Raw genomic sequence first — 16,467 nt, 5'->3', positions numbered from 1 at the left:
CCTTTCAGGCACATCACATGTGTGCTATACTCGGAAATGCTACACACTGGCAGTATAACCTATAACTGCGATAGGATGGCACATAATACTAGTAAGCACACAACTTGGCACAAATGATATTCGTCTATTATAGCGTCCACCTCATGCAGATGAACCATGTTAAAGGGTCGACAGTAGCTCAGCATCATCTATAGACTACTCATGCGACTAAGGGGAATCGATATTTTAGCGCGATTATTTTAGAAAGACAATAAACACATTCTGAAATCGTTATCCATATTTCTTGTCCTCAATATTGGCCGTTGTCTTTCCTATCTATCACGCGGTTTTGCTGTAAACTTGTTTGTTCTTAATTTACCCACTGTGTCTATAACTTTTGCTGCCCTTCTCATGCATAGTAACTATGAATTCATTTTCTTACCGCATCCGGTGCGATGTCTGCGAGCATAATCGTGCCATGTTCTTCGCAGCTAATCATTGCTTGGTGTTCGTGGGCCGCAAGAATACACTCCTCCACAGTGAAGCAATGTAGAGTTGGGCGATCACTAGGACCGTTATCGACGCCCCCACAACGTCTGGATTCGTCTTCTTCGCCGGCGGAAGGCTCTCCGTCCTCGACAAACGGTACTGGGGCTGAATGTCGCCGGGGGCTATCCGATGAGCCATTTCCAAATACACCTAGCACAAGGTACATCGAATGGGTAGAATAACGAACTCTGAAGGTGTCGACAAATGATACTGTACAATGCTTAAGCTCTCGGAAATTTGTGTTTGCGGAAAATATTATACTGACCGCACGATCTATATCCACCTATTGTCTGTGATGCGCGATAAATATGAGTTCGAGCAATCTTGTTGAGTACGTTCACATCCTAACTTTGGAGGTTATGGTCAATTGATTGGTCTATAGGTTCAAGCGTACGTTTCTTTAAGCAACTCCTTATACCAGTTTCGCAGCGAAAGACGCATGCGCAGAAGTTAGCGCCGTAACAATTTATTAATGACTCTGTGAACATAGGTGGTCGATAATACGGTTCCACTAGCATACGGTGTCATTGATGCACACAGAGCTCTCTTACCAGAATCTCCACTTTCGCTTTGGTAGTTATGCGGGGGGTTGTTGACAGGCGGCTGTAGATGTCTTGTCGACGGCCGCCAGGTCGCTACTTCATGGGCCTGACGGACACACTGGCTACAGGGAACGAGTCGAGTGACAAGAAAACGTCCTTCCGAAGTGTGTACGAACCGGGTACCGAGTGTCGGATACCAATCTTCAAGTAACGTATCGATTCGCTCGACTGCTAAAGATAGTAGCTGGGTCACCGCCTCATCGCTAGGTCTACGAAGGCATATTTACGAGCAACCATAAGTAATTATCAAACTGACAGTCTTTATGCGCCTATTAATTCAGATCAATTTTCTAGAGCGGAAGATCTCTTATAAATCAGAACGCAGTTATATCTTACTTTTAATTGGTGATCAAACTTCAAGATAAGCAGCTAATATTCGAGGTGTTAACCAGCGAGGAGACTAAATAATAAGTAATTACCACCATGAATGACCGGGTCATCACAAAGTTAATATACGAAGACACATACCTGAGGATATGTGTTTCGTGCAGCTTGCTTTCTTCTAGTTTTTGTTTTTCCGTAACCTCTACAGCCAATGGAACTTCTAGCTTAATTGAATATCGTGGCAACTTCACATCAAGAATTGTATACGTATTCACGTCAATGGTTTCCCAGTGCTGCTCGCACTTGACCAAAATCTTTGAATCAAAATAGTCTGGGTACGTCGGTAAATGTGAAAGGACCTCGGAGATTCTCAAGATTGTAACGCCTGCATAGTGCAACTCTAGGCCACTTTGCCAGCAAATCCACTCGGCCGATCTCCGAACTTCTGGAGGAAGCGGCGGACAATCTGGCGGTGTCACGTAGTATGACCGCAAAGCTTCCATAATCAAGTCGTCCGCCAGTATACGGGTCATTAACCGTGGCCAAAACCCAGACGGTAAATACGACAGAACTATGACGCGTCGAATCTCTCTGTCGATATCCTGGATCGCATCAGGTTGAGGCGTCCGACGTAAAGGAGTTCCTTGGCTTGGTTCAGACTGCACAGACGTTACACTACCAGCACGCGAGAGGTCATTGCTCGAATTATTTTTCGGCCCACGGGGCACCCACGTTCGGGAACGCGCTGGTACCTTGATGTCTGCCCCGGCGCGCATTTGATCTTCTGTAGGTAAAAGAGATGGTATGAGAAGGTTGCGGCCGTCCCATGTCAGAGCAACTTCGAATTTGTTTAGTAAACTTAAAATGTACGATTCTGGGTCGGCAGGCGCACACGTTGATGCCTTGAACACAATCTTGAGGTCTTCAACGCGCATGATACCCTGGCGAGCAAACGGATTTACCTCGCGAATCGTCACTACGTGGGCGAGCATATCACAGAGCCACTGGGGATCAATAAAATACAGGTCGCGGAGAGTGGCATCCTCGTAATGCAACAGCACACCGCTCTCGTGAAGAAACATTGTGGCCTGGTTAAGCTCGCTCTTATCACGGAATGCCATGTTAAAACGTTTTTTCATCTCCTCACCAACAATCTTCACGTATTCTTCGCTCTTCAACACCGGGTCTTTCCCTTTTGTTCGTCGTTCAACGGCAAGATGGTGGACAATATCCTCTAAAGCTAAATAGCTCGCTGGAATTCTTTGTTCTAAAAGTCGTTCCTTGCTACCAGTACAACGCAGATCGTACGCTGTGTCATAGATGAGTTCTGCTAAACGACGAATATTGTGTTTCGTCTTGCAAGACACCTCAATCGAATCTACAATTCGTGGAAGGCCACGCTTATCAGCGTCCACAGTCTGCAGAAACCTATCGCGCACCATCTGCTGCAGGTCTTCGCTGTACGTCGATGGATATTTTTCTTGCACAAGGTCATGATGGGTAGCTACTATAATCACTGGGGAATTCGGCGCTCTCGCCTGAATATTAACGAGCCACTGATGGAGACTCCTCACACCCCGTTCACCTTCTAACATCGACCAAACGACGAGGTATAATGACCGCTTTGAAAGGAAATACTGATGTGTGGAATAGTACTCTCTCTGGCCGCCAAAATCCCAGGTTCGAAAAAGCACAGGCCCCCGCCCTGCTTTCTTCTCAAACACCCAATCACCAACGTCCACACCCACCGTGGATAGCGAAACGCCTTTTACGTTTTTTAAATTCATATTTTTATTGCCCATCCGCTTCGCCCAGTGCTCGGGTGCCTTTGTTTTTCCAGAACCTTCACCCCGTAAAGCCTCGAGTAAAGATGTCTTGCCAATGCCGTGCGTGCCCACAACCATTAGCTTCATTCGGGCATAAGGTCGAGCACTGCAAAGGATTATTAACACAGTCAAACTAACCAGATGACCTGAGGTGTGCACATGTTATTAAATAAACTGGGTCCAACAAAACGAGAGTATGAATCAAGTACGTTCATTATTTAGGAACCCTACGTAAAGGTATAAAAAGTTGTGTAACAGCCAGAAAACTTCATCAGTCGAGTCTTTTAGCTTATTGATTAATTAAATACTGATCTAGTTTAGTCTAAGGCCCAAGTGATAGACGTCTAGATTTTAAATTCTAAATTCAATTACCTTTTATAATAAAAACAGATAATAAAACAATCTCGCAGTGTTACTTACTCTTCTAGGATGGATTTTAAGTAGCCAACAATGTCCATTGTCTTATACTTTCTTGATTCAATCATTGTTCGAAGAGGCTCCTGTAAACTACAGCCTCGTAGATTGAGGTTCCATAGCTTGTTTAGTAAACCCAATTCTGGTGGAAGATGCACAATACCTGAATTCCCGCTTAGATTTAGTACAGAAAGAGTGCCCTGCAGTTCCGCAATCTGAGCTGGTATTGAACTGACAGAATTGTTGGCCATGTCGAGCATAGACAAATTTGGAAATAGAAGCCTTTCGTCGACTTTCTCCACCGAGGCTATTACGACCTGGGTCAAGCGGTTGTTGCCCAATAGAAGGGTCCGCAACGATTCTAAACGATTGTGTGCTCTGTGAATACAGCGATGTTTGTTACCAGGTGCCGCTGCACGAATGTGACACAACCAAACGAACAAAGGAACACAATCCTCAGTTTTCATTTTATTCGAATAAGGCCTTCGCACAAACCAGTTAAATGGCTACAAATCAAACGTGTCTAGCCTATTATATTATAGTAACACACTTAATATATGGCGGGGCAAAAGTCTGCTGACAGTCTGAACATCTTCGGTCAAATCATCATACATATATATATATATATATATATATATATATATATATATATTTGGTGGTTGAATGAGTATTGACGGTTCTTCTAGTTCAATAGCTTCGAATAATATGTTTGCCCAGAATAATATGTATGGGTCGCGTAGGGTTGGCATTAATGGTGAAAGCTGATATTTTTATCAACACTTAAAGTACTCCTGAGTGAAATTTTTACAGAAAGTCGCTATATTTTACAACTTTATCACGATGAAGGTATAAATGCTATTTGGATCCATGCAAATATGCCTGCTGTTAATGGTTAAGGTGAGCTATCGGAAGAAATGGCCCAAAAATGGTTCGGTCATTGTCCTTCTATGTGAGGTGAACGATGCTCCTCGGAGTCACCAACCAATTACAGAAAAAAAGTGATGAAATTATCACAAAAGTTGAGCGAGACTGGCACGAGCGAAAGCCAAAATATCACTAGGGAACTAAACATCTACAATAAAAGTTTTAATACGATAGGGTTATGGTTCGCTAGAAAAGTAAAAAAGGTCATTGATCAAAATGGTGTTTATTTAGTTTAGCAAAATATCTCAAAATATAAATATGAATTGCTTCAAGTTGGACTTAAAAACCGACGTTACTTTTTCAATTTCCCAATACATTATCGTCATCAACACACTCACCTGAGTTTTCTTTGTTTGCAACCGAGCAAGGCTCGACATGCGGGCTACCCGGTGCAATAAGCCACTCGCCGATTTGGTTGCAGCTTAAGTCAAGGTGCCGAATCTGGGCAGGATAGCAATTAAGCGGCCCAACATAGATCAGCTTGTTGTACGCCAAGCTCAGCCTAGCCAATTGGGGCGCATTGCACGCCAAAACAGCTGGTACCCATTCAAAAGCGTTGTGCGATAAATTTAGTGATTGCAAAGCTCGGTTTGTAATACTCTCTTCCGGATGACTCTCGACCAACTGGAGTGACTCGCGCCATCTGGTGTGATGCTTCAGCATCTGAGGTTCGCACGGATCCTTTTTCTTTGCGTTTTTACTTTGTAGACCCTGTTCTTCGAACGTCATTACCGGCTCCTGTTGATACCCTGATGCGCCAGGTAAGTCACGGAGTAGATTCATCGACAAATTGAGATCTTTAAGCCGTGGCGCATGCCACATATCGGACGGGACTTGCTGGATCTTATTGTTTGAAATGTCCATCAGCTGCAGCTGCAGAAGTCGAAAGAATACTGTCGGAATCTCTTCAATACGATTGTCCTGAAGGTGTATTTCTTCGATATTGCAGTGCGTTGTAGTGAAGCTTGCCGGCAGTGCTGCGATCTTGTTCTGTGATGCTGTGAGCACTTTCAGGGATGGCATCACCGAGAATACACACTCAGGAAGCTCAATAAGCTCATTCGCCGACACATCGAGCCTCGTAATGGCTCCCAAAGCAGGAACTCGCGATTGCGGACTCAGTTTGAGCTTCATATTGAGTATCACCCCGGCATCGATTAGCCACTGTTCATTGATCCGCGAAAAATGGCAACCCAAACGATGCCAATTTATCATAACTGGCGTATTTGGAATGAGCAAAGCAGCTGTATACGCAGAATCCGACAATGCTTCGAGCGCTTTCTTATTTACCTGACAGAGTAAGCGAAACAACCGACTATGTCTTAGTCATTTTCGTGAGGTGGAAAAAAGGATTATTTGTGGAAATCAGCTACGTATAATAATCATGCATCGTAATGGAGGCACACTAGCGCGCACGACAGATGAATATGACTTGAATTTAACTTGATTAGGATGAATGTAGAACAATTTAAATTATCCTCAAACTTATATAATTTCTTTTTTCGGTAAAAAAAAACAACTTGGACCGAACGTCAACGTCCTTATTAGAAAAGCTCCAATGCAGATAATGATAAGTAAATGTTTTATGTTTGGCTTGCTACTAGATCGGAACGATTAACAAACCTGAATAAATCGAGGATTAATCTAAGGAAGGAGGGTCAAGCAAATAGTTATGTTAGTACTTGCAACATAAAGCACATTTCATTTTTATTTTGCTCATTAACAAGGTCAAAATGAGGCGCGAAATATAAAGATTGAAACAAGTGTGGATTTTTTGATGCTACCTCATACCAAATTAAGTGTCCAAAATAAGTGGTATGCCAAAAAGCAGGTATGCTTATATAATGCTTGTTCAACAACAAGAAACGGGCTTTAACAAGCATTTCCTTAGCTATGAACCTTGTTTTACCTAAACAAGGTTCTCTAAGGCAAGACCAATTCTACCGCATATATTTATCGTTTTTTTTGTTGTATTACAAAATCTCAGTCAATTTTTGCGAAACAGATAAGGTTTAAGCGTTGCAGCGATATGAATCAGATATTTTATATAAGAACATTCGAACTAAGGACAAATTCATCATATTCCTATTTGTTTAAGCAATAAAACAATTTCTTTTTAGAAGAATTATCAATATTTAGTCCAGGCAATGAATAACTTCACTGTATCTTTTGTTAAACTGGCAGTAAAAAGCTATCACAACAAAGAAAGAGGTAGGTCGCGTATTATATATATATACATATAGCATAATGGCCATACGACACAAACGCAACTGTCCAGCTATTTGGTTTATGGCCAAGTTTCAAAACTAACTAAGCCTTTATCTCACCTTACTTAGAGGATACATACTGCTTTTCACTCGATATGCATTTTGACAGATCAGGCATAGCAACGACAACATCAAGGAGTTCATGCTACTCTAATAAATACTTTGAAGGTCACATTAAGATACGCGACTTCTCAATATCTACCTTATTTTCATTATCTTTATGTGCTTTCAACGACAAAAGCTTGGCAACCGCTCGATCATCGTTGACTATAGCTGCTGCTCGTAACGCCCCCGAATCGGAATCGGTGGCACCATGTCGAAGTAGAAGCTCCATCATCTGGTTATCTCTCAACCTGCAGGCATCTTCGATTGGACTACGCTCCTCATCACCTACATATATGAAACGTTATTAAGAAATAACTTTATCCTTAGTCTCCGACAAAGAGATATTGTAAAATATGTTCACATTTGCTTAGTTCAGTCATTGTCCGCTTTAGAACGAGGAGGCAAAAAGCAATACCTTTTGATACAATGTTTGGATCCGCGCCGGCACGAAGTAGGGTCGAACATATTTGATGATGCTTTCCTCGTACGGCAGCGTGCAGTGCTGTTTCCTCTCTACCAGAGTCCGAACGGTTCAAATCGTTAAGACGGAGAGGACACAGCTGTTGAAAGTCCGACGGAATTTCTTCATCTGGAAAACGTCACCGATAAGGAAATTTTAACTTAAAATGTTTGCCATCCACTTCTGCGAGTTCCTAATGTTGAGTGTTCTTTGTAGACAAGCCAATCCACATTCCAAGTCTACCTAGTACATAACCACAAAGAACAATTGCCAAGACGACGAAGGAACATGTCTGTCAAGATGAAATTTTGCAGAACATTATTTCGATTCTATGAATTAAGTATGCATACCGGAGCTTTCCATTGTAAGTCTGGTCATAATCGAACGCAGCTTTCCACTCCCGGCGCCTCCGCGAACCGGACTTGCTTCAAGCACTGAGGTGTCGCTTAAATCAGATACCACGCGATGAGCCCATACTTTACACTTCAAAAGGACCTCGACAGTACGTTGATCTCCTTGTCTACAATGTAGACGGGTCCACAAGAAAAATATAGGCTTTTTTATGATCCTATTGTCAATATTCGTTGCAATTTGTAGTCTTGCTAGTACCGTCTATATCTTACATCTGTTACCTATTTCCCCTTTCAACATGGTTACACTAATCGGACATTTTTATTGAGCATTGTACGATACCTTAGAATTGATAATGTAGCTGGTTTATCAATAGAAGAAAAATCACATTTGTATATATTTGTACTTGGTGTATACTTTATTGTTGCAATCGCAGCGAGCATACCTGCAAGCGGCGTAGAGGGCACTTTGATCGGCGACGTCTTTTGCATTCACGTCGAAGGGCATCGTGAATTCCCAACGGCCTGATGAATCTCTAAAAGGCGTCTTCATCGATGATGGATATTGGTGATTTAACAGGCGCTCGACGATGCTATGGTGTCCGTTCAGCGCTGCGGCATGCAGTGCTAGCCATCTCTCAACTGTCATCTGTTTTGCTAAATCGGGAAATTGCTGCAAAAAATGTTGACCGCATTGAAGTTGGTTAGGAACTTGGCAATACACAAGTGCTAAACACTAATTAGTTATATTGCTATTTAAAATAAATTGAAAACATTCTAGGATAAAATAAGCATGGGTAAGGAATGACGGTTCGCCTCACTTCGGCAGGCCAGATTCTGCACTCCGTATTGACCAAACTAAGTTGAAAAAGAGAAAAATAGCATTGTGTAGCGGAAACTGATAGTTACTGTAATTCATTCGAGTGATTTCCTATAAATATAACGAACAAGAAGGAGACGCCATTAAGATCGAAGGTTCCATGCAGACATTGCAGCAAGTGCGGGCTGTTCTCCTATATCTACAATAAATACTGTTGAATAAATTTAAGCTGTGTCTTAACTTATCCATGTATTTGAGCTTGTCGTGTTCGTTACCTGTATGTCAATCTACCTAGCTATATCCAAATTTTTTAAGCGTCCGAATTCGCCACCGAGCCACATAAGAAAGCTTACCTATTCTTAATTTTTGTAGACAGACAGTCATTATCTAAATATACGACGTGGTATCTACTATGATACATCTAGCCTGCCGTCTGTTCATCTTGTTTTTTTACAAATAGATACAGATGCGTGAGTGTTGAGCAGCTATTGACGTTGATTGATACAGCGTTAAGTGAAAGAAATGAAACTTGTTGCATTCAAAAACGATCTAGACATTTTACATCTACCGTCTTTTCTTTTACATTTTCGATGTCACGCTACATTCTCACCCCACACAGGTCGATGCGAGGCTACTGATAGCTGTTGTCAGTAGATAAAGGTAATAAGTGTTCGGGAATCCACATAGACACGTTGAACAAGCTTATACCTAATACAAGAGGTTTAATCAAGGCGATGATGTTCGGTGCCGGCGCTAAGCATTACCCCTTACATGAGTAACAGTATCGTCTGTGTTTCAGTCAGTGTGGCGATAGTAATGCATTACTCCTGTGCTTTCCGCTGTTTATCAGAGCAGTTTGCGCGATTTTTTGACATTTGCAGCGAACTATTTTAAAAACACATCTCTGGAGTCAGCTGGTTTGCTATGTATCGGATAGTATTTAGTACTATAATGTGCCTTGCGAACTATAGGGAAATCGGCAAAAATTGATCCAGTCGAGTGAAGTAAACGTACGATTTTAAAGCACAAAATGAGATCACAAATGTCCGTCTGGGCTCGCACATCGATTCCAAACGAGAGACGGATGCATCGTCCTGGAGGCTTTTACGTTCCTCGATCAAGCACCGTACAAATGACATTGAATTTCTTAAGTACTTTGACCAAAGAGACGATGTGCTTCTGCTAAAACTCAAGCCCTTGCTTTACGCAAACAAAGAACCCGTCGTGCTGAATCGTGAACGGGTCTCAATTATTTAACACCCGTCACTTCTAATGCACAGAACATCCACTTACTATTGCCAAAGTACCTTAGCGAAACCGTTGTTCAGTATACGATTAACCTTCCGTCCGATTATATTTTAAGGTGCAGTAACGTCGAGGGCCGCTTCCTGACAATAGACTTTAGACCTAAAAACCCTAAGATGCTCTCCGAGGAATTAGCCGTCATCAACAAACAGGGCCCGTGAATTTAGACTTTTACATGGGCTAGTTCAACCATACGGTTATTATCACTGAAAACATGGAAGTACAACTAAAATTCGCTTTCAGCACCAACATCTGCACAAAATCTGCCATAAACGCGACTATCATATCGCGAAATAATCAGCACAGGCTTTCCGTGTTCGGTCCTTTAGGCTGTAAACGAATACTCGGGAATTTTCTATCGAGTGCCATGTCCTGTCCTAGCGAATGCAACGCATGTTATTAACATTAGCTAGATCGTATATAACCTAATAACTTCAAACCGAAACACTGCTCCAAACTCTATCATCGCTACATCCCAAGGACCATGACAAATAAGGAATGTACATCAATCATTGTAAAATTTGTATTTTCATAAGTATTTTGCGCACAAACGAAGGAACAAAACCACGAGTTTAAAAGTCTAACATCCGTAGCTCAGTCAAATCCCGCTGAGCAATGCATTAGATTTTCAGAACTTCTAACTAAGTTCTCTTACGTAATCCTAATGAGTCGCATTCAAACTACTGATGGGAGTAGCAGGTAAATAGTCCGATCCATTTATGATACATTCCTTCGTCGGCTAAGCATCACAAAGCTGAACTTATGAACTTGTGGCTGGCTGCCACAAGGACCTCATTTCTAGCACTTTCTTCTACAGCAATGCCGAAGAGCTTATTATTGTTGAATGGAAGACCGCACTGGGCCGTTTAACAGCTCAATTCGTGAAAAACTAGACCCGTGACAAAGACGTTTCGAATAAAAATTATTTGTAATGAACGACTACGAAGTACTCAAAATAGTATTTACTTTAAAATTTGATAAAATTAATACTTGAATTGAGTGATTTCTTCAGTGTTTATATTCTATCGATTAGATGATCTCTTACATTTTAGTATACTTTGTCAGAGCACTGATCTCGCCACGCTAGACACAGCTGCTGTAAACATATTCAAAAGGTCGATATGACTTTGCGGAATGATTTCATCAAGCGGAAATAAAGCTGATGATCTGAATAAAAGCTATCCTTAAAATAACATACTTAAATAAAAAATTCATATTTCCTTCCACACAATACGATACCTGATAATGCAACTTGTTGCTAGGAGCACAAGTTATGAGTTACAACCCGGACTAACTGTAAAACGGTTATCGGCACAACTTTAGACCGTACTTATTGAAGAACTGCATCCAGAATTCATAACGGGCATTTATGCGACAAACATACATTCTGTGGACATCTATGCCTTTTGAGGCAATGTAAATACCTTCACTTTTATACTTCACATTACAAATCATTGGTTAAGCTTCGCTACTTTTATTTAGATTTAATACTACCATAGAGACAATATATATATATATATGAATCGTAAGTGTGAAGATTTGGGTTAATTGGATATAAACGGTTGCTAGAAACTCCGTTAGAGTGTTGTAGTCCCCATCGTTTGCCCTCGAATATTCACATTAGAATAATGTGATGAGACACAACAATGCTGTGAAAGAAAGCTGAAGTGATACTACCCGAGGATGATATATATTATCCTAGTATAGGTTTAAGCAATATATCGTAGTATATGGTCATATTACGAGTGTACATGCTTAAACGTGTCTCAAACTTTCTTCTAGGCTCAAAACTATTAGCAGCGTAACTTTTAATGGTTATTAAGTCAAATTAAATTTATAATACGTGCACGAGAGAAACATGTGTAGCAAACTCGTTTATACGACATGACGTTTACCTCAAGCAGAATGTCAACGACATCCTTTTTTCCCCTTGAGGCGGCAATGTATAACGGTGAATGCCTTGTCAAAGGATGCAGCCGTCCGTCAGCTCCGAATTCTATTAGGGCTTTCACCAATTCCACCTCACCATCTTCCGAAGCCCTGGTAAAAAACTATCGTTAAAGCCTCGAAATGATTTCCTCAATGTGTAGATCATAAGTTTCATAACTATCTAGGTTACGAAACGTAAACACATCTCGTAACAGCATAGAAACGAGCAAAAAGTCGAAACTATTTGTTTCTCATCTGTTCTAACCTCGAACAATGTATTTATGCTACTTACTTATAAAGCAGTGTATTGCCACCGTCGAGGGTGATGTTTACCACACTCTGAGCGTTGCCCTCTCCGAGCGATACCAGTATCGCTCGAAGTTTTGACGCATCACCTTGAAGACAGGCCTCCCACAGTTCGGCGAAGGAGTCCATTTTTTGTTGCTGTTGCTGCTCGCCAGCTTTCTTCAACGCTTCCATGACCTGTGGCAACATACGTGATTAACGGCAACTTAGCAAAGTACACAATAATTTCACTAAAAGCAACTGCAATTGGGTTTTTTAGACTTAGAACATGTCCCACGATCTACGGCATGTGTATCCGCCACTCGCAAGGTAAAAAAAAGCCAACAATCGAAATAGAGTAGAATTCAGCACTGGATTGTCTTTTATACACCCTCCTTACCCCGACATGCCCGGCTCGTTCAGCGATGTCAAATGGAGTAAAGCCATCACAGTCTCTTGCATTTATATCTGCCCCATGTTGCATCAAAAGCTGCACGACCTCGAGGTTACTAGCCTCGGCCGCCAAATGAAGCGGGGTTCGGCCTCGCTCTTTTTCTCCGGCGGCAACGTTCGGATTACCTGTTAATTGACGGAAGTGGCGGCTCAGCGATGATTCGGAGGTAGTTACTACACAGTGAATAAGTGCGCGCGACGCTTTACCGTACGAGATATCAGAAGCAAAATCTAATATAATCATGACTATGAATTAAGTTGAAGAAGTTTCTGTGTACGTTGTATATTTTAATATTAGGCGCTATAAATGGTAAAGTAACTGACCGCCAGCTTGCAGCAAGATTCGCGCACAGGCTGGATCAGCGTTGGTGCACGCATCGAACAGCGCTGTCCTTCCAGAACTATCCGGTGTATTGAGTTCTCTTATTTCATCGCCGTGTAAAAGGTCCTCGAGCAGTTCTGCGTTAGCCCATAATGCGGCCTGGTGGAGTAGTTTGCCAGGATAGAGGCTGTCCGGACCGCCTCCTCCGGTTTCATCCATCTGCCAGAAACAAGATAAAATCAATCGTTCAACGAAGGAAGGTGTTTGTTTCAGGGTGTCGAGAATACGTCTGATTAATATCGAGCTAACTAATTTTTTCATCATATGGAGCCGACCAAGCTTTTTTATAGCTCTAAAATGATACGAAAGACGTAAACGTCGACCCAATTATATACAAAAATGTTAGTCTCGCAACGTACTCGAAGAAATGCGCTCACCTTGAAGACATCAACGAACGCGTGTGTGAAGAAAAATATACGCCACGATCTTATTATAACCGAAAGAAAAGCATCGTTTCAGGAAAGCGTTTTATAATGCCATAAAATCCCCTATTCGCACTTTTGGCAAGCGTCAATAGTCCCATGCTATATAAGTCGTGTCATATTTGAGTGCCTCGTATGCAAGATTAAGCAAGAACCGCTACACATCCTAATAAAGAGCTATAATGTCTAATTTAGTTAGTCGATGAATATCCGCCTACATGAGCATGAGTATGCAGTTGCCCTGGTAGCGTTTCTCACCACGCGATAACTATGACAACGCAAACATGTGCCGAACGCGGAATTGGACCGAATTTTGCTTCTAGTTTCTATGCGTGTTCATTATGCATAATAAAGAAACATGTTGATTAAATCAGCATGCGCAATATAGTGGCACTCTGTTTAATCCTAATAATATAATTCGAAGATCAAGCGAGATTTGCTCTACACGAACCAAAAGACACTGAATAAATGAACACAAAAGCTGTATACTGTATTGATTCGAGTGCTTTGAATAACGGAAAAACTTTTCTATGCACAACCTATGCGTTCGAGGCTCGTTCGTTTTAGGCTCAACATTGCCTTCAAATTTGAAAACATTACTCGTCTCTAGGCTATATATAAAAGTTGCAAATTCGAAAACCCTCCTGAAGAGGTAGCGCGAAGAGGTTGCGCGACAGGCAAAGACATTTTTGGCCCCTATATAGACATATTTACCAGTGTTCATTCAACATTCGCACGTCGACTCTATGGATATCTTCACCTGATACCAAATGAATTATTCGAGCATAACCAGACCTGTACGGAAAGATTCTAATTAGCCGGATGCGGCTAAGTAATTAAAAGGACCAAACGGTATCTTTCATCTCAAAAGATACATTACGTCGTCTCTGCCCTCGAAAAACAGTCGGAACCAAAACTCAACAGCTTTAAGGATAGGTTACTTATTATAAACAATTAATATGTTTGGCGGTTTCGTGGTAAATATCATAAAAGCTTAATGAGATGTTTAACGATCCCCTGAATTAGCAGTGAAAATTAACTCATCAACCATTTCTGCAAAGCCGAATGATCTAAAAGATATCTCGTAATGCAGGACCGATTTTCGTTTACAGAAATTTAATTTACACGCCAAATAGGACACAGATTATGTGTTAGTAAACAGAAGTCGCTAGCCAGCCTTTACTGGCTCAGCAGGAATACAGGTTCGGCCATAATAAGCCTTCATGGCGCAATAAAATTCTGTTGTAGTCGGACAGGGTAAGCAATATCATTGTGTTATTTTTTTAATATTAGAATAACCGCATAAGATAATATTTAAGTTCATAGGAAGTCACACTTGCATCCATTCGAAGCGAGCATGATATGAGATGTCGGCCACGACTTTTGTTATGGGTAAAACCTTAGACTAGAAAAAAAAAGACGTCCGAGCTTTTTCCGAAGTTCTCGATTCTTTCAGACTGAAACGGATTTGCAAATATAATTATGCCTTTTTATTTTTCCATTTTACCGTTTGCTTTTCACACAAACGAATATTCACCTTCGGGCATCAATGGCATGAGTCATTGCGCGCGCTTATTCCCACGCTCTGGCAAATTAGTATTTCAGGGACAGCTGCAAGAAGTAGAAGTCAACTAATGCAGAAGCTGGCTCATGTCGATTAGTTAGAGTCTATAGCCCAGCGCGGTTGAACGGCAATATGAAAATATCACGAACCCCATAAACATAGCTGTGCCGCCATTGATACTGAACGCAACCACGTTTTCACTAACGCCATATAAAATAGCCATAAATTCGGCGTCTTACAATTGACCGAGAAGGAAAGACACCGAGAAATATGGCTACACATATCGTAGCATTTATTTTGTAAAACCAATTTAAAAAATTCAATCATTTAGAACTGAACAGTTGACATCAGACTACGCCTCACTTGTGTTATTCTATTTTAAAATAAATGAAGCGTAGACAACACGGACGAACATTACTGTGAAATTATAATCGGCACGTCTTCGTTTATCGGATTAGGGACGCTCTATGTATGTGAATAGCCCCGGATTTGATTGCGTATCTTAAATCTAGTCTTGCTCTTATGGATTGCACATATGGATTCTATTCAAGCAGAAAACTCTTATAGATGCTAGCACATATTCTACAAAATAGCTGACATAACTTCCCTCAGTCAACAACTGATTGTGTAAGATACTTTTAACACTGGTCTTGAGAATAGAGACTCCTTGAGAATAAAGATAAGAAAAGGACAACATTGTTTTTGAAGTAGCGCCGAGAGGAGTGGGCGGGTAATTTTTCAGTTAAACAAGCTAAAAGATTTAAAACTGCTCCAGGGACTTGTGTTAATAAGCAATGAATAAATATCCAATTGAAGATTGAAAACCTCCTTTATCCTCTAACGCTCACAAGTCTCATCGAGACGTCCGCACTGTCACTGTCTCATATATATCGTTTGCTCCAAAGTGTTCAAACCGCCAATAGTCCTCTTCTTTAGTGAGGGTCTTAACTAGTCAAGTTGCCATCGCAAACACCACAGCGGAATCAATATCTTCCCAGAGCAAATTTCGCGACTGTTCAGTGTGCACCTCATCGGTCATGCAAACCTACGCAATCTCTTAAACCCGTGATTGAAGCTGATGATGAATAGTATTTTGTGCTAACTCAGATGCCACGACGCATTAAGTGTTAGCTGAACACTCTTTTCATGAATACGGATTAACTGCAAACAGTTTAAGATAACCCTACGCTACAATAAGCGTTTCGTATTATTCATTTTGGAACAATCTTCACACTCCACTTGTGGCCAGGCTCACCTGATCATCACCGAAAACACATCTATCTGCTGTACTAAATCCATCATTTGTTTATAATTGCTTTTACGCTTCCTCTTGTCTCGATCACTTCATTACAGAGTTAGCAGATCACCCGGTAGCCGGCAAGCGCTGGTCACGCAGTGGTAGATTTATCCCATTCAAAGCGCTAAGCGCAATCCCGTTGTCATCGGATCGGTATCTGTGATACGCAGTCATTTCTTTACCACAAGCTAACCATTATGCACTGCTTGG

General features: G+C 41.3%; 1 protein-coding gene across 3 annotated transcripts in view; it reads right to left on the bottom strand.

Moving 5' to 3' along the window:
• Positions 1-16,467, bottom strand: part of Lrrk (Leucine-rich repeat kinase) — a 56,573-nt gene that overhangs the window by 37,612 nt on the left and 2,494 nt on the right. Inside the window, exons 2-15 of one of the 3 annotated variants that reach the window (XM_086971783.1) lie at positions 12,917-13,133; positions 12,540-12,718; positions 12,147-12,337; positions 11,821-11,965; positions 8,247-8,473; positions 7,801-7,970; positions 7,406-7,579; positions 7,088-7,275; positions 6,242-6,262; positions 4,957-5,908; positions 3,701-4,106; positions 1,599-3,386; positions 1,080-1,339; positions 422-678 (exon numbers count right to left, since the gene is read on the bottom strand). In XM_086971783.1, the coding sequence (XP_086827909.1) occupies positions 422-678; positions 1,080-1,339; positions 1,599-3,386; positions 3,701-4,106; positions 4,957-5,908; positions 6,242-6,262; positions 7,088-7,275; positions 7,406-7,579; positions 7,801-7,970; positions 8,247-8,473; positions 11,821-11,965; positions 12,147-12,337; positions 12,540-12,718; positions 12,917-13,133 (5,175 nt within the window). Of the gene's footprint in view, positions 1-421; positions 679-1,079; positions 1,340-1,598; positions 3,387-3,700; positions 4,107-4,956; positions 5,909-6,241; positions 6,263-7,087; positions 7,276-7,405; positions 7,580-7,800; positions 7,971-8,246; positions 8,474-11,820; positions 11,966-12,146; positions 12,338-12,539; positions 12,719-12,916; positions 14,645-16,467 lie in introns of those variants that run through there. The other 2 variants (XM_086971781.1, XM_086971782.1) reach the window with 2 other exon arrangements.

The sequence above is a fragment of the Varroa jacobsoni genome, unplaced genomic scaffold, assembly GCF_002532875.2.
Source record: "Varroa jacobsoni isolate VJ856 unplaced genomic scaffold, vjacob_1.0 scaffold_1310, whole genome shotgun sequence".
Lineage (NCBI taxonomy): Eukaryota > Metazoa > Arthropoda > Arachnida > Mesostigmata > Varroidae > Varroa > Varroa jacobsoni.
This window is presented reverse-complemented; position numbering and strand designations above follow the sequence as displayed.